The 18,433-nt window shown below is 40.5% G+C and overlaps 1 protein-coding gene across 1 annotated transcript in view; it reads left to right on the top strand.

The window, feature by feature from the left end:
• The window catches only part of LOC137288152 (actin-binding protein WASF2-like), a 35,749-nt gene extending 19,118 nt beyond the window's left edge, over positions 1-16,631 (top strand). The window contains exons 5-6 of the mRNA XM_067820568.1: positions 11,651-12,737; positions 13,033-16,631. Of these exons, the coding sequence (XP_067676669.1) occupies positions 11,651-12,737; positions 13,033-13,220 (1,275 nt within the window). The 3' untranslated portion in view covers positions 13,221-16,631. The remainder of the gene's footprint in view (positions 1-11,650; positions 12,738-13,032) is intronic.
• The last annotated feature ends 1,802 nt before the right edge of the window (positions 16,632-18,433 follow it).

The raw sequence follows: 18,433 nt of genomic DNA, 5'->3' as shown, positions 1-18,433 counted from the left end.
ACAAATTTTTTACTTACCTTACCATAGGTCTATAGCATATTACCTCAAATTTCGCTTTGTAGGAGATCTGACGGAGTTGAATTTCTATTCAATCTTGAATGGCTACCTCGCAATCGACGACTGTCATGATATGGAAGTGTCTGGATCTAACCACTGTGCATGCGCGCAGACTGCACTCCACTTCACTTTTACTTCAAGTCTCATCTGACCTAGACGTGTTCAGGTTGCAAAAAAAAAATAAAAAAAATTCAGAACTAATAAAGTTTCACCTTTCCACGCCTTTACACTGATTCCTTTCAGGGGTTTTGCGTGTGGTATGTATGTTTTTCAATCCTAGTGTCGATTATAAAGTATGTTTACGTTATTGTACTTGTCGGCTACCTCGTACAAGGCACGGTAGTGTGTCTCCTATTTTCATTGTTGAATTTGTAATTTGTAACCGGATCAGTTTCAGTGTTAGTGGACTGCTTCTACTGATAATTATGTAAGCTGTATCTAAGTTTTGTATTAATTAGCGTGGTATTTAGTGTAAACTTTGCAGTTCCTTTTCAAGTGGCAGCTATTTCACTTGTCTATTGCAAGCATGCTGCTGCACAAGGAGTGGAGCAGTCCATTATGTGGTAAGGGGTGTTTTTTTCTTCTACCCTTATTATCACATTGTTATTTCTGTTTATTACAGTTGTTGTGCATGACATGCCACGTTTGTGAAGTTTGTAAAGACTTGAAGTCCGGCAAGGACCTGCACCCATACTTCCTGGACTGTGCTGCTGTGTCCTGATCCCTCCTGCAGTGTTGTGCAGTGTGCTTGAGACTATCTATTCCGGAATTCAAGGCATACTTGCCTGTAGTGAAGAAGAGGAAGACAGAAATAAAGAAAAATGTCTCGGTCTCCTGCATCCTCGTCTGGTTCAAGGTTATCTCTTCCGTGTACACCAGACATTCAGTCTACATTGAAGATACCTGGAGCGGCTTTAGACACTGCTGTTCAAGAGGAAGCATCACTGAATCAGAATCATTCAGCGCTGCCGATTCCGATGCCGATACCAATACCGACACCTATGCCTATGCCTATGCCTATGCCTATGCCTATGCCTATGCCACTAAGCTTAGATCAGTCAGGATCGGGTGCACTAGCGTTTGGAGCGCCACGGGATGCCCTGACTTTGGCTAATGATAGGAGTAGAACAGGATGTTCAGGCGTCAGAAGGTCTCGATCCAGAAATCCCTGGAGTAGTTCATCCAGTGTTTGTCTACAACGTCGTTTGCCAATCAGGTCACCGGATCGTAGGGGCAGATCCCTCCACGGCAGTCGTAAGAGTTCGCGGTCCCGATCAGCGTCACCTCCTCGTGTCAGACAGTTGACACTTAGGAAGCAGGCGCCGGAGTAGAAGTCAACTATTTCTTGGAACCCTGATGACGAGCAGTACTTCTCTCCAGACTATGAGGAGAACCCTGCACAACAGGAGGAGGAAGAGGGATCGTACCTGCCATCGTACCTGCCATTTATGACTGGATAGCTGATAGTGTCCTGGAGTGCCCCTCCCAGGGACAGCGCCAGGGCTATTAGGGTGGAACCCGAACTTATGATCCCGCACATCCTATGGTGGCTGACGCCATTTCTTCATTGAATGATGACTTTGCCAAGCTATTGTTGAATGCTACAATTAGAGCACCCAAGTTTAAGAAACAAGACTGCAAGGTGCATAGTCTGGATTTCGTGGACTCAGGGATGGTATTGGACGAAGCCACTAGAAGACTATCTTCCTCCACCTCTTATAAGGTTCAGGACTCAAAGTTACAAGCAATTGACTCGGAGTTACGGCACATCCTAAAGCCTGTATGAGCGTTAGCATCGGCTACTTCAACGGCGGCTGTGGACTAACGAGTCCTGATTGGAACATCTGTCGTCACTATTCCTTTGGCAAGGCTAAGTGTTACATGACCTGTTAAGACATGTCTGGACAGCACTGGCAATGACGACAGTCGTTTGCAGGATGGGATTTTTGGATGAGTGTTCATGGCAGGAAGAGTTTAAACGGCGTCTGATTAGAACTCCTTTCTCCTCACAAGCTGTCTTCGCGAATGCCTTTCCAGAGGTGTACAAGGAACATGCTGAATTAACAAACATGGAGATATCTTTGTCAGCGTTTGAAGCCCTCTCATCTGCCTTTCATGATAAAGTGGGAACACGCGGCAGAGGCAAGAGACGTTACATCCCAACGCGAGCTTCCGTCAGATCTGCCTTTACAACCAATCGTCGCAAGCCGGCAGACACAACCCAGGGATGAGAAATTTCCGCGGATCCGCGGAAATCCGCGTTTTTTTACATCCCCAGGGTCATTTTTCTGAAACGTCTAAATCCGGGGAGAAAATATTTAGGGGGGGTGAGGTTGATTGTGGGGGTGCGGGGGCCACACATGTTCCATTGTGTTAGTTTCAATAGCCAAGGTACAGTCGTAAAAGTGCCAGCCAGCCAGCCAGCGATAAGCTGATGAGATCTATCGGCCCAGCTGTTAACAATTACAGGAAGTGTCCTCTATATACCATCATTAACAATAAGCTTACATTTGATTGGTCAAGGAGGACAAAATAAGCCAATCACCGTTTAGTTTACGTTCAGAGTCTCATCTTTAATGGCGGTCCATTCAACACGAGATCTTATCAGAAACTGAAGTAGAAATATGAGTTAACCATGGTTACAATAATTACGAAAGAAAGCGAATCCCTTGTTAAGGAGATCGATAAGGAAGTGAAGAACAAATTCCGATTTGAATGGCTTGAAAAGACCGTAACGTTCAAGATAAAGATCGGTAAGAATACTGAGGATGTTGTGGAAAAACTTGGAGACTTTATCGCTAAATGTGACCTCCCAGGCAAAGCACAGTGTACCTACTGTAATGACATCATTAATTACGGGTCTCGTGGATGTATAGCTTTGGCTGAACACGCTTCTAAAGGGAAAAAACATGCTGAGAAAGTTAGTCTTCGCCGTTCTAATTACTCTTTGGGATAGTATGTGTTACAGTGAACATGTAATAAGAATCTGGTAAATGGGTTCTTTCTGTGGTTATAAATTCCTATAAATTTTGTAAACTGTACCAGAAAGATGTTACTGCATAAACTGATATTGTGATAAATATACAAAGTTCTCAGAGCCTACACTTGGTGACTGGTGATATGACTGGAACTTTTCTCTGAACTATTCACTTTAAAGAAGCTATGGACATGTTCATACAAGTAGAACTTTAAAAAGTGTTCCTCGTGATTGGATGTACTGTGTGTAATCAACAAAGTGGTAAATATATTTTTATTCAGCATGGTCTGTTAGATTTTTTCCTTTAAGAATTGCAATTTTCATTCTGTATATATACAGTGTTAATATTGATTTTAGAAGCCATATTTAGTGTGTAAAATGCCAAAATCCCAGGAGCTTCTGGACTGGGCCCATGGCCCCTAGACCCCCGACTAGTTTTCAGCTGTAAATGAAAATTTCCATTCTCATCCCTGACAACCAGGGACGCCCCCTCTACTCCTGGTAGAGGGAAGGGGAGGCGCCCCTATTCAAGACCTTGAGGGTGTCACATGGCACGACTGGGACCTCCCGCCCCCAGTCGTGCCAGTGTTCCCTACACCAGTAGGCGGGAGACTGGGCATCTTTTTGATGAATCGGTCCATCCTCAAGAATCCCTATGTTACCAGAATTCTAAAGAAGGGCTACAAACTACCGATCATACAGCCTACACCATTGACATCTCAGCCGGCAACACAGGTGTATTCAGAGGCGCAACGTCAGTTGTTGACGGACAACATCGAAGTGTTGTTAGGGAAATGTGCAATCGAGGAAGTACTGGACCCACACCTCTTGCCAGGGTTCTACTCTCCGGTCTTCCTCATTCCCAAGAAATGCTCTGACAAACTTCGCATGATTCACAACATGGCAGCGTTCAACGACCGTTACTTGATGGAGCCTCCACATTTCAAAATGGTGTCTCTAGAACAGTTGCGCCTCAAGTTGACCCCGGGAACATGGCTGTGCAGTCTCGACATTTCTGAGGTTTGTATTCGAGGGTCGACATAACCAGTGGCGAGTCCTGCCGTTTGGCATTTCAACGGCCCCGTGCCTATTTACCAGAATCACGACACCCATCAGTCGTTTTCTTCATCTCAGGCAGATAGAGTTCGACCCATATATAGACAACTGTCTGCTCAACCAGTTCGAACCTCAGTTGCTACGCAGACAGCTAGACTTTGCCATACGTCTCGTAGAACAGTTAGGGTGGATGATCAACTGGGAAAAGTCACATTTACAGCCCATGCAGGAGTTGGTGTTTATCGGGGCCTGGCCCAGACACAGTACAATCCTGTTCGTGCCCCTCTTGACCAATAGGAAAAGATCTCCCGGTTCATAGCAAGGGGACTGTCAGAGAGTGGCAGTCTCTGTTGGACCTTTTGACATCGACACAGGACAACAAGCAGGGGGCGTCTGATGCTATGTCCGTTGCAGAGGTACCTCCCCCCTTACATACAGACCTACGATGTTACGACACACTTATTGCTTCTGGTACATCTGCACCAGTACCTGCACTGATGGACGATCGAGTCGAAAGTTCTGCGATAGTTTGTTTGACCAAGTTTGTGCAGGACCATGAACTATTTGTCGACATGTCGCTCCAGGGTTGGGGTGCACACCTAAGCGTTCGAACAGCCTCGGGACTCTGGTCCGACGCAGAAGCAAGCTGGCACATCAACAATCTCAAGCTGGAAGCAGTGATTTTTTGCTGTAAGTCACTGGGCGTCGATACTATGCCACTCCAACCTACTGATTGTCTCAGACAACCCGACAGTGGTGTGGCTGATTTTGAGACGAGGGACAACCAGATCCAAGTCCCTACTGGATCAGATGTTTCACTTAGCCAGCATCCTAGACACAAACAACATCGAAGCCAGAGCTTGTCATATTCCAGGGTGCAGAAACGTACTAACCGATGCGCTTTTGCAACCAGGGAAGCTGTCCCCAACCAAGTGGATGCTATTTCACATAAGATTCATATGTCAGAATCACTTGCGCCCGCTGATTGACCTATTCGCCACCAAGTTCAACCCTCAGCTTCCGGTAAATGTGTCTCTGATAGCAGGCCCGGCAGCTTGGGCGGTTGACGCTCTGTCAATGTCCTGGGAAGGGCTAGATGCGTACACCTTCCCGCCGCCAGTACCAGTAGTGGCTGTAGTGGCAAAACTCAAACTCGCGGTGAGGATCCGTCTGCTTTTGGTCGCGCCCTGGTGGCGAGCGAGGACGTGGTTCCCAGAATTGTGCCGCTTCGCAGAAAGAGATCCAATCCGGCTTCCAGAGTGGGATGAGTTGCTGCCCATCCCCACAGTCAGACACTGGACCAGGCGCGGTTTCATCTATGCATCTGGACCATTTGCAAAGGACTTTGAGGGCCAAGGGATACTCATCTCAGTTGGCAAAGATCATTGCCCAGGTGCACTGAGCTTCCACCCGATCACTCTATGATGACAAGTGGGCTACATTTGAGAAGTTCTGTGCCCCAAAGTCGCAAGACCTGCTATTAGCGTCACCCCAATTCCTAACAGAGTTTTTATGTTACTTGCGGTGCTCAAGGAAGCTCAGGGGCAATACTGTTTGGACCTACATATCCGCACTGAAGTCAGTGTTAGCTGTCAGAGGAGATAGGAGGGTCTCAAAGATCCCCGAATTAGTCACTATGTTAAAAGTTTTCAAGCTGGAGGACCAAAAGGTTAAGTTCCGGTTGCCAACGTGGGACCTGAACGTTGTGCTACAACACCTGAGAGGTCGCCCTTACGAGCTGCTGGATAAGGCATCTTTTGATAATTTAACCAGGAAAACAGTGTTTCTGCTGGCGTTAGTGACAGCGGCAAGAGTGAGATTCACGCGCTGTATGTGACCAGCATCCGGTTTGAACAGACCAGACATGGTGCTGTACACTTGGGCCTCCTCTGGGATTTCCTGCCAAAGAACCAGCTGCCAGGTCAACCAGACAGATTATTCACCATCCCTCCCCTTACAGCCATTATCGGACCAGTGGATCGGGAGGAGCAGTTGCTTTGTCCAGTTCGGGCTCTCAGATGGTATATCAAGAAGTCCTTTCCTCATTGGGGAACCAGGAAGAGATTGTTCCAGCCTTTTTCTACGATGGCTAGAGGGGAAGTCACCAGGAACACAATAACCTTATGGTTGAGGCAGACCATCCTGGCAGCTTATGACGCACAGAATCTTCCTCATTCATCATCTAACAACCCGCATGAGATTCGGGCGTTAGCCTCAACTATGGTCTTACACAGGAACTGTACTGTTCCTGACATAATGGCTGGGTGCTTCTGGTGGTGCTCAACAGTATTTGCTAGCCATTACTTGCCAGACTTAGCGGTGGAAGATATGGAGGGGCTGCAGTCTCTCGGACCATTAGTAGTTGCGCAGCAACTCCCAAGTCCTTCCGCCCTATAAGGTATGATCTTACTTACCTTGGTCTATGGGGGTCTTGTACTTACATGAGATAAGTTACCGTACCCCTCCGGTTGTTAGTACGTGACCTACTACTCTGATTCAGGTTCCATTGACCTTCATGAAAGATCATTGCAGCAGAATGGGATGCAGAGGGAATCGGTAGTGGTCCGGCTGCCCCGAGGCATATGAGGCATTTTAAGACACTGATGGTCCTCTACACCACTGTCCTGTCTGTTGTATCCATATGCTATAGACCTATGGTAAGGTAAGTGAAAAATTTATTAAAATCTAAATATTTTAGATATTTAAATACTTACCTTACCATAGGGCGTTCAGACCCTCCCAACGCTGGATGCTCCTCCCCACTACGGACTCTTCAGACCGAGAAGTAAAAGTGAAGTGGAGTGGAGTGGGGAGATCCAGATACTTTCGTATCGTGACAGTCGTCAATTGCGAGGTAGCCATTCAAGATTGAATAGAAATTCAACTCCTAAGCGAAGCTTGAGGTAATAAGCTATAGACCTATGGTAAGGTAAGTATTAAAATATCTAAAATATTTAGATTTTAACAAATTTGACTGTCCAGTTGTATATATAGATGAGATTTCAAAGGTTTCTTATGAAACATGTAAGTTGACACAAACATTTCTTTTCAAAGCCTTATTTCACTGAGCAGTCATAGTGCTACTCAGGGATTGGTTAACCTTTAGCCTGCTGAATTAATTTCAGCATAAGGCGCTGATAAGAGAGTGGGTGATTTCAAACAGTCGGTGTGTCATTAAATAAGGAACAACTGAAAAAATATTCAGCTCATTAATACTAGATACAAAAATAAACATTATTATAAAAAAATATCCAGATAATTTTAAACGTACAGATATTAATTACAAGACAAACATAAATAAAGTAAATTTTATTGAATTTAACTGAACTGCTCGATTGACAGCCGGATGCGTTTTATATTAGGAGCCGTATAGATTGTCCAATTATTGCAAACCAATTTCGATATTCTTACTACTGATATTTCATAAGTATCTGACTTTAATTTCGTATATTTGTATCGGCAGATATCCGCGCGACGACAAATTAAAAATTAATTCTGAAAAAAAATAATCGAAAACGTTCGTCATAAACAAATCATATTTTCGATGTCATGACAGGTCTTATTGAGATGGCACTATTACGTTTATTCAGATGTGTCATGTCATGAAAATAGCAGAATAAAATACATGATTTATAAACATTCATGAGTGCAAATTTCAAGTGTTATGGTTCAATTAGTTTTGCACAAACCCGCAAAAAGACGGTGTTAGATCGTGTTACACGTACGAAAAACAAACATTGCGCGCTTCGTCCAACTCCTACATAAAATATAGCTTTTTTGGTCAGAAGAAAGATTACAGAACTTTTCTGTGTAAGACCTGGCGAAAGAGGGAGAATTTCTCATTCTACAAGTGTTCCATGTATCATTTTCCGTTAAGTATGACGAGAGACAGACGAAAATTAAGATCGTGAAATTTAACTTGTTTTCTAGTAAATGCAAAGGTCACCGGATGTGATGTCACAGACAGGGATTGCCTGATGAAATTCATTCGTTATTGAATATTAACAGAAAAGTTGGAGATATTTCGTCTGACAAACCCAACTTTAGTACAAATAACTGTTTAAAATGATTAATCAGAGCTCATAGAATTTTCTTGGTGTATTTTTGACTATATAATTCGCACATAGCCGAACCAGTTTGACCTTGTATGCTCCTGTGACCCGGAAACAGTAGTCGATCAACACTGCACATGCAAGTTTTTAAGTATCTTTATTTGAATTTTTGTTCATATTAGGCACATTACTTTATTGTCCACTGAGTATAAAGATATAAGTGTGATGCATGTTGATCCCAGCTTATTCTTTTTTTCACATGGTCCGACACAAAAACGTTTACAAACATCATTCTCAACAACAGGTGCGCGGATATGGGCGTGGCATTTGTGTTTCAAAATAACATTCATGCTTTTCTTTTTGTGACGACTTAGTGTAGTAGGAACTGCAGTATACATGTTTTTTAAACTAAAATATATTTTCAGTTATAGTTTCACATGAAATCGGAGATGATTTGATAGATATTGCGTTCATATTACGGTTGGAAAAATTCAGAACAAGTTGAATTACATTCATAATTTTATGCAATAAATTAACGTTCTTGTTGAATATTTATGATAGATTTGTCAATGCCTTATGTTTCATAACTGGTTACAACTTTAAGTCTTTTCATATATTTTCATATGTTGATTGATATTAATAATATGACAATTATTTTTCTCTCCAAAATAGACAAGGGCAAAGACACTTAAAGTCTGTCAATGCATTAGCAACGTGTAAATAACCAAATTTTAATTAATGTCTTTCAGTAGTGTTGAAAACTGACAATTTTACACAATTCTTTAATACAACTACATGTATGCCATAAAATATATGGATAGATGTTACATATTATTTTGTGTATTTTATTTCTTTATAATATCGTGCCAAAATGTAAATCAAATACAAATGGGTGATGAGCTATTTTTGTTTTCAACAGTACCACTTTGTTTACTGAATCATTTTGAATCATACATGACTAATGTCATTTATGTTCTTGCAGTAACAGTATATTTATCAGAAAATGTTATCATTTGATAAAAAAAGAAACCATATACACATAATAAGTTATATTGTCTCTGGTGAAAGTAAACAGGCTTCATATTCTGTAAATATATATTATTCTACCTTATTGTCTTTTCCTGGGTTTAGGAGCTATGTCACAATATGAAATGAGTCAAGAAATTTCAAGGATTGTCTCTGTTTGCTGAAGTGTCTGATGGTGGTATACTAAAATTATTTAGTGTTCAATAGCCTAAACCATCATAAAACAAGAAACATCAAGACCAGTCTTCTTTGAATAACAAAATGCCAAGGACTGAGCAGTCTTTCGTTTAAGATCTGGAAGCATTTGATATATATGTCTTTGTCATATAAATATGGCAATGAAAAAAATCTAAATTGAAATCATAATGAATAGCTCCAAACTGGACAACAAAAAAACACTCACTGCAGAGCTCAGTATTAGGAAAAAAAGAAATCTACTTGTCCCTGGTGCCACCACATGATTACCTTGATGCCACAGACTAACACATTTTGCACCTCCTGCTCAACACTTAATTATCTGTCACTTGTAGTTTTGATATTCCATATTCAAAACATCACTACAACAAAATTATTCTAGGTCTGATATGATAATTTCATATTACTTCATAAAATTTCATCACAAGAAATAAATGAGTCTGTCTTTCAATCACTGTCAGTGTAATCACTGCTCCAAGAGTTTGGATCATCAGTCTGTTTCCCAGATGAAGTCTGTTTTAACAGTAAAACATGAACATAGACACTGCAAGTAGGTAAAAAGTATGGCCATAAACATGAGGTACATTTTGCAGTTCAGATTGCACTAGTGCAATATCTAAAAGCTGTATGGAGCCACGGAGTGAGCCACATAACATGATTTTTTTTATACAAATATGCACACACGTTACACAATTTGATCTGAAACATTACCTGCATTATACTAGGTAGAATTAACAACGAAAGCTGAGCTGTTTGGAGTAACAAAATAATTTCAATTTTGCTCCAAATTCATGTACAAAAGATGTGATGTTTAGCTGTTTCAATGTCTAAATTAAATACCGATTCACAAAGACGATGACAGTTGTTTTCTAAGCAGTAATTAATTTTTATGAAATACATTTACTGTACGTTACATTCTCACACTAGCTTTGGTTTCGTTCGTTTCTGCAAAAGGAAAAATGATATTTTCATGACATCTTCAATCATCAAAATTGTACTTCTTGTGACGATATACACAGAACAATATAATGTTATTGTTACGACACACTGACAATTTATAAGTCTCCCCGTGTCAGAACATTCTTTGAAAAAAATAGACCGCAAAAATCATCGACTTCGGATTTGCTAAACTAAAGATCAACACATCGACGGCTAACTAGAAAATGTATCAATGGTCGTTTTCCAACTCGTTCATATTTTACTTCCACGAGTGCCATGCCGTGTACGTGCTTCTGGTTTCATCAAGGGTGGGTACAATTACAAATATTGTGATATTGTTTCATGATCTGCATTATATAGGTATTGAGTCATTTTCTTTCAATGTATATGTGTTCAGATTCTGCTTATGAACGCGTAGTTTCAAACATCCTTCGTATCGTGTCACTTAGAAAGACCGCGAGTTTGGCCACGCCCTTTCGGGTCATCTACGGCTGTCAACTTTGTGAATGTTGGAAAGTTTATCAAACAAAATCCAAATAAAATCGCTAAATCTGGCAATTTCTGTGCAGAGACAATAACATTTACCTATTCACACCGTGTAATTAATTCCAGATAAAATAGTTGGATATGTCAAAGGGATGGCACATTTTCTTCGGCATCACGATACATGACTGTCATGTGGAGTTGTTTGTTTACCGCCGTTGCCATGATCGTTCCTGTTCGTCCAATCGATGATGTAACATTGAGATTGGTTTTGTTTATAATTATTTGAGCCGAAAGTTACTAATTTTTAGAAAATGGGAAACTTATGGGCTTTCTCTTCGTCAAGGAACAAAAAATATTGATTAAACTATCAAAAAATATTTCATTATGAAGCAAATATTAGTCTGGGTACCACACGACGTGGTGCACTGGAAGTCAACAATGGCCGTTATTTTCGACTGCGTGCCGAGAAATTCGGCGATCTCATTTTTATTTTGCGGGCGTTTCGTTTTAAGGTATATAAACGTATTGAACATTATATATTTAAAGCGGTGAGAATTAGTACACTCCATACATAATTCATATGACACGTAAATCCGACTCGTTGAATAATTATTGCAAGTTTTATTTGGAGATGTCATTATCCTGCACTCCTGTCGAATGGGTTCGACGGCAGCATTGAGAGGATTAAGGTTGAGATATGAGCTTTCATACCCATCAATGAGCACCAAATGTCAAGGTGATAGTTTTAGTTAAGTGATAATATATTTATGCATATACCATTCATTATTGCAATGTGTTGAATATCATCACATGATGTGATTTTTCTAAATGAATGTATTCTTTACCCTCATGTTATATTCAGAGACCCAAACAGACTGATAAGAGGAAGCCTCGGCAGATTGCTGACCCCAAGGCAAAATGGAATACCATGAAGCTTGGGGAAGAGTTGAGGGAGGAACATGTACCAGACACTATCAAACGGGTATCTGAGCACCCTGAGCCACGTCGCTTGGTACACCAGAACAGCACCGGCTCCAGCCACTCACCACACAGCCGCCCTGGCACGCTGCAAGTGGACCATGCCAGCCCTGGACACCATGGTCACCCACATCATGGACACCCTCCGAATCAAGATCCCAGGATACACAATCATGCTTCCAATGTTGCTAATGGACCATACCAGATTGATCAGCAGCGTAATGAAGATCTGGCACAAACCCATGTTCGTGGCTCTGGTATGCCTCAAAACCAACAGTTCCAGTACCAGCAGTATCAGATGTCACCTGGTCGGTCTTCCACAGCTATGCTTGGAAGTCCACACTCTCGCCCATCTCAGCCTCCCCCAGCACCACCTCCGCCAATGGACCAGCAAAGCCCATCAGATAGAAACAGTTTGCCTCCTCCTCCACCCCCTCCCCTTGATCCAGCAGCAAGCCAAACTGCAACACCGCCAATGCAGCGTCAGCCAATTATGTACAATCACCTGGATGGCTCTCCAGGAAGAGGCCGTGGCTCGCAGCGCAACTCACCAGCAAGGCAACCTTCACTGTCATCTGCTACATCGAGTCCACACAGAGCAACACCGGAAGGGGTAGAACCACCACCTCCACCGCTCTCCCCACCTATTAGTCAAACACCGGATACTCCCCCTAGCCATGATTCAATGCCACCTCCACCCTCTCCCCCGCCCCCTCTCAACTACTCTCAAACTCCATCACCACCTCCCCCTCCCCCCCCACCCCCACTGATGACCAATTCTCAGGGCCCACCCCCACCCCCGCCGCTGCCCCCAGCAGTGATGAATGGGTCACTACGAAGAGATCAGCTTGATGTGGCATCTGTATCCTCTACCGGAAGCACAGTGACCAATGTATCCAACTCAGAGCCGCAGAAGCCTACTGTGGGTCAAGAACGCAGTGATTTGCTGGCAGAAATTAGACTAGGAGATTGTAAGTTGGCATCTTATTGATATTGTAGCCTGTGTAGATACTGAACATAAATTGTGATAATACGAATTAACACTCTTTCATTTAGATTAATATGCATAAGTTATATGGTATCAGATAATCTGTTTTATGAAATACTGAGTGGTATTTACTCAAAAATACTTTAATTACATGGGTAGGTAAATTTTGAATCTAAGTACAAGGATGTTATCTGCGCAATTAGTGTTCTTCCTTATCAAGGTTTGAGACAGCAGATTTGTATGGTGGTGATGAGAAAGTGGTTGTGTTTGTACACCAGGGTACAAGAAGTTGCGGCGTGTCGAGGAGCGCAGGGAGAAGCAGAAGAAGGTGGTACCAGCCGGCAGATTAGATGTTCAAGCTCTTATGGACAAGGCTGTGGAAATGCGGCGCAAAGTGATAGAAGACAGTGATAGTGGTGATGGTGATAGCGGCTCTGATGATGATGATGACTGGGACACAGATTGAGGACAAACATAGTCTTAGACAACATGAACTTAGCCTGGCTATTGTAAGCTTGTTCTTAAGCTTGTAGCCTTCGTCTACACAGAAACATGTGTCCAAATGTTGAAGGCTAATGTGCAGATATGTTCATGTGGATAACATGTAAAGCATGATGTGTTACCCAGGATTGCATGCTGATAGTGTATTCACAAGTTATCTTTAGTTGCTAGCAGACAAAAGGAAGTAGGAAATGGGTTTTAAGATAACTAGAGATTCATGTTGAAAATGAATTTGATTAATGTTATGTGTTTAGTAACAGTACATTTCTGGTATGTTGCAGTGAATGACAGGGTGACCATAATACCATGGAGCTCTACTCCTCTTCTTGAGAGAATGTTACTGATAAATAAGCAAGACCCGTGTATCACTGTTGACATGCCAGTCCAGTGTTTCTGTGAGATGAAAGAAATCTATAGAACTTCCGTTTTTTAGCTGTCAGGGAATGAAAGTCATTATTGCAAGTTATCCAGAATAATCATGACACATGCCGAATGTATAATCATATGACTGCATATATGATGCAAGGGAAAGAACTGCTTAAATGTAGATATTATGTTTCCTGCTAGTGTGCAGCTACTTTTCTAATATATCTAAACAACAGCTGTAAGTCTATGGCACTGACTCTATACACTGTGTAAACAGGCTTGTGAGCCCCATGCAGGAGTGTAGAGTGAACTCAATTGTACAGTGTATTGTTGATGTATCATATGTTCCATGTCTACAGGTGTGGCGTACTTAGTGTTGCATGTATCATAGTGCTCACAGCCAAGGGAGGCTGACCCCTGGGTGGGATAACCTGTACATACATCAGTAGAGACAGCATAGTCCACACACAGTGTCCTTCCTTTGGAGGACAACCACCACACTCATCATAATATTCTGTACAAACCACTGTGTAAGATAACAGTGTTAATATTACCGGTCTGTCATCGTCGTGTCACAATGTCTTTCTGCTCTGTTTTGTGTTATATTTATGAGCTCTGTAAGTGCTATGACTTATCATCAGATGAACTCTAATCTGTTTTCAACAGGTCAGGTTTCAGCTGTTTTCTTTAGAAATTTACGCTACTGATAAAACAAAAAACTGTGCTCTTCCAGATAATTGTGGTGAAAATATAGGAATTGAATTTCCTTTTTGACACTGAAATATTTGATCACATATGTATTGGAATGTGACCATTTAAAAAGAATGTTGTGGAGGTGACAGTGCTCACAGAATAGGTGGTTCATATAAGCCAGTATGTCTGCTAACATTTATCCATTTTAGTCGTCATGTGGTACTGGATAATTCACTGTATGATCTAATATGTGAAAACTGACCTTGTTGATTTTTTTGTGATACTTTCTTTATTCACTTTCTTGCTGTACATTTGTCATAGTAGTCAAGATGATATTTTAGTGAGATTGCTGTTGACAGCTGCTTGCTGGGAGAGTTGTGTGTGAATGTTCTGTTGTCAACTTACTAAAATTCTTTATCAGTATTGATAGCCTGCTGTTTACATCAATGCTGGGACTTGAAAACTTTGATTTTAGTAAAAGAAAATGTGTACTGCAAAGAGCAGTAAGCAAAGCCAACAGGAATCAACCACCACCTCTATTACTGAATCAAAATACAGTGACAGAAGTGTTAATATGATGTTTGTGACTGATGAAGAGTTACCCCCCTTCTCCATGTGTAATCGAACTTCAATGCGTACTATTTTATAAAAGAAGCTTGAAAAACATTAGTGGAATGATTTGCTAGAATGATACACTAATTCTTAACTATTCGTGCATTAGATTCATACAAGGGGTAACTGATGCATTTGTTTCTATTAGAGGTTGTTTTTGTATTGTTTCGTTTCTTCTTTAAATTCTAAATTGAAAACCATCCTGTAGAGGATAAGTGTAACCATTTCTAGGACAGCAGTTTATCAATCTGTCTTGGCATTATTTAAGTTAGAATTGTTTCCTCCACTGTAAACGGTGTGCAATAATCAATGAATTTCCCTGTATCATATGTCATTGACCATTCACAGATTTCACATAGATTTAGGTTTTATTTTGTTCCTTTTGTGAAACTGTGAAATTGTAGCATATATATATTTTCTATGTACATTGTATAGCTGTACTAAGGTTATTGGTAAGTGCTAGTCATATTATGGACGATAAGCCTGCAGACAGCATATTATGTCAAGAGTTGCTTCACTATATATACTCATATTAACTCAAGTCCTGTTTTGCCAGCAGATAGTTGGGACCATGTACTGATTCTGCTCCTGAAAGTCACACGTTGGTGTATTGCTGCGATAGGATATCAGAATGGACACCGGCATTTTTTTTTCATTTTCATTCGGTGTTTATTGTGTAATGGGAACAACAGTAGAAGTCATTAATATCAGCATTTGAACTACAAAGCCACTATTTGTTGCAGGTATCAGACCGGGAATGTGTGCAGGGAAATCTTACTGTGGACTGAAAACTGAGAAAACATCAAAAACTACTCAACATGAATTTTCTTAGAGTAGTGATTGCTCTTCAGTATAGTCAAATTAGCACACATTGAAATACATATTTGCATTCTCATGTTTGCAGAGAATAGATGAGATGGGATAAATGTTGATCTTCGTTCAGTTCAATTACAGGATGTGAGTTTTTGAAACCTGTGTCAGGACAGAAAACATCTTCATGATAATTATTGTGTTCCATTGTTAGGTAATATTTATGTTTACTGATATTGAAAGAGCTGCTGTTGACGTGGAACATTTGATGGAACTGGTATAGTGTAAGCTCTCTAACACCTATAGTGTTCTCAGCAACAAGTGCTGTTGTTGAAGTTTGTACAAGTGTTATGTGCCATTGGGGGACATATAAGAGCAGTCACTTTTGTCATCCATCTTCTCAGTGTCCTGGCAGTAGGCTGCTTTAGCTTTCTTGGGTGTATTTTCCATTAGTGATTTATTTCAGTATCAGTTTTTGCATGTCCAAACCAGTTAAAGTTTCATTACAGTTTGGTAGCTGGTGAGATCTGTTCCATAAGCAAACTTGCCTTTTAGCATGTTTTACTGGTATGTGAATACTGTATACTTTTGCTAATACTATTGCCAGTAGGGTCATTTTATATTATGCTGCCAACGATTACTATTTTTTCAGGCATGTGTTTATAGCAATTTTAAGTAATCCTAAATTGTAAAAGAAGTATGCTGTGAAATAGAGTTCAGGAGATAATTATAAAGTCTAGATATATTACAAACATCTTTACACCAGCCAACACCTATTATCTCTCCCATGTCTGAACATGACAACCAGAAAGTGTTGATAAAACTTTTTGACTTCTGCTGCATTATCGGGGAAAACACTTGTTATGATATGAATCATATAATTAAACTTTACGCCAATTTGTTTTCCTGTTATTTTATCTTTGGGTTTTGTTCTGTTGCACAGTGTTTGTCTTCTACTTAATATGACAGTATATTTGCCCAGTGTAAGCTATAGTTTCTGTGGCAGTCTAGTACAACTCCACCTCTTCCATAAGGACTGTGCATGGAAAAAAACCACACACACAGACACAAAAAAATAGGATGTTGTTGACAACGGAATAAATCTCTCGATGGCTTTCATAAGGACTGTTTTAAGTAGTCCTTGCAGAATTGACTGCCTGTGGATCTATTCTTCGGTCCATCTGTTCATAACATAAAGCCAGCTACATCAACTGATGTCATGATTAACCAGGGATATTTTTCTGATTGCATGTGACAACACATTGTTGTCAGAGGTGAGTCTTTGTAATGGGTACTTGCAGTGTTTTCTGTGCCCAAATGGAAGGACGCTTACTTCTGAATCTATGCATTGAGAGCAATGAAATTGGAGTGAATGACATTGACAAGTTGGTAGGCCAGAGGTGGAAAGACTGAGCTATTCCAAATAGAGCTGATACATTTATTCCAGCAGTGTTGATGTTGAATGTTTTACGTGGGTTGTACAACTATATTTGATATTGTTTGTGGCAAGTAGGTAATGTGCTTCTGTTGATTTGTTATATTTTCAGTAGTAATGGTCCAACTTTACATACATACCCACAGCCTGGACTTACTAGGCATAGTGAACATGTCCAAACCTTATTTCCAGAATTAGTGCAAAGTAGCATCTGCCTAGCCCAAGCTAACTTGCTCAACGTTAATAAACACGCTTAGGGCTAGCGGGTGAGAGGATGTTGGTTAAGGGTTAAGCAAATGCCAGATATTTGAAGAATATGAATTGAATTGTTGGTTTGAAAATTATCACACATGTTCAAATGGCTTACATATGGCATCTTTTTCTTTTTCACATTTGCATGTTTTGGATTTCCTACATCATCAAGATACGAGTGTGGCCATAAGGAGCGAAAAATATTCTTTTGTTAAAAATTTCAAATGAAAGTCTAAATCTAGATACATTTACAGCAAATATTGACTCAATGTTAAATTTTAAATTCCCCCCTACCTTTTCAGTGAAAATATGCTTTGGTCAAAGACTTGTGCCTGTTACTAAAATCATCTTTTTGATACATGTTTTTTTTTATTCGTGCTTATGCATTTGACTTATTATAAAACATGCAATTGTTAAAATGAAGTTCTGGTGTTCACATAAGCACGGCTGGTATGATCAAATAAGTTCTTGAATTATGCCAGTCCCATTGTGTGAAAAGCCCTTTTATATCTTGTATTTCTTTAGAGGTTATATAATCTGACATGTTTTACAAACCACTGCATTTGCAGACTTCAAGACATAAGAGGCTGTCTCTATTTCCCTGTTGCTGTATTTTGGCATATTCAGTTCTGTATCGCTCCATGCATAAAATCCCTTTAGTTAAAAAAGGACAGATCAAAGAGTTCATCTACATAAGTTCAGTAGTATCTACATGATGAAAACAAGATTTCAGCATGATGAGAGTAACATACTGTCTTTTAGTAATGTCAAAAGCAGCACAGGTAGAAAAGGAATCTAACACAACTACTGTGACAGTAGATAATATTTCACCGACAGCTGCTTTGGTTCCCATCTGAAGTATATGTCTATAATAATCTATATCCAGTGTAAAGATGCCTAAATGTCATGGGAGGGCGGTGATCCATGTACTAGTAGCATTACAGTTGCATGCATTGATATAATAATTTACACAATATATAAACAAATGATGTACAATTTATTACTTTATA

This window comes from Haliotis asinina, chromosome 6 (assembly GCF_037392515.1).
Source record: "Haliotis asinina isolate JCU_RB_2024 chromosome 6, JCU_Hal_asi_v2, whole genome shotgun sequence".
NCBI classification, from domain to species: Eukaryota; Metazoa; Mollusca; class Gastropoda; order Lepetellida; family Haliotidae; genus Haliotis; species Haliotis asinina.
This window is presented reverse-complemented; position numbering and strand designations above follow the sequence as displayed.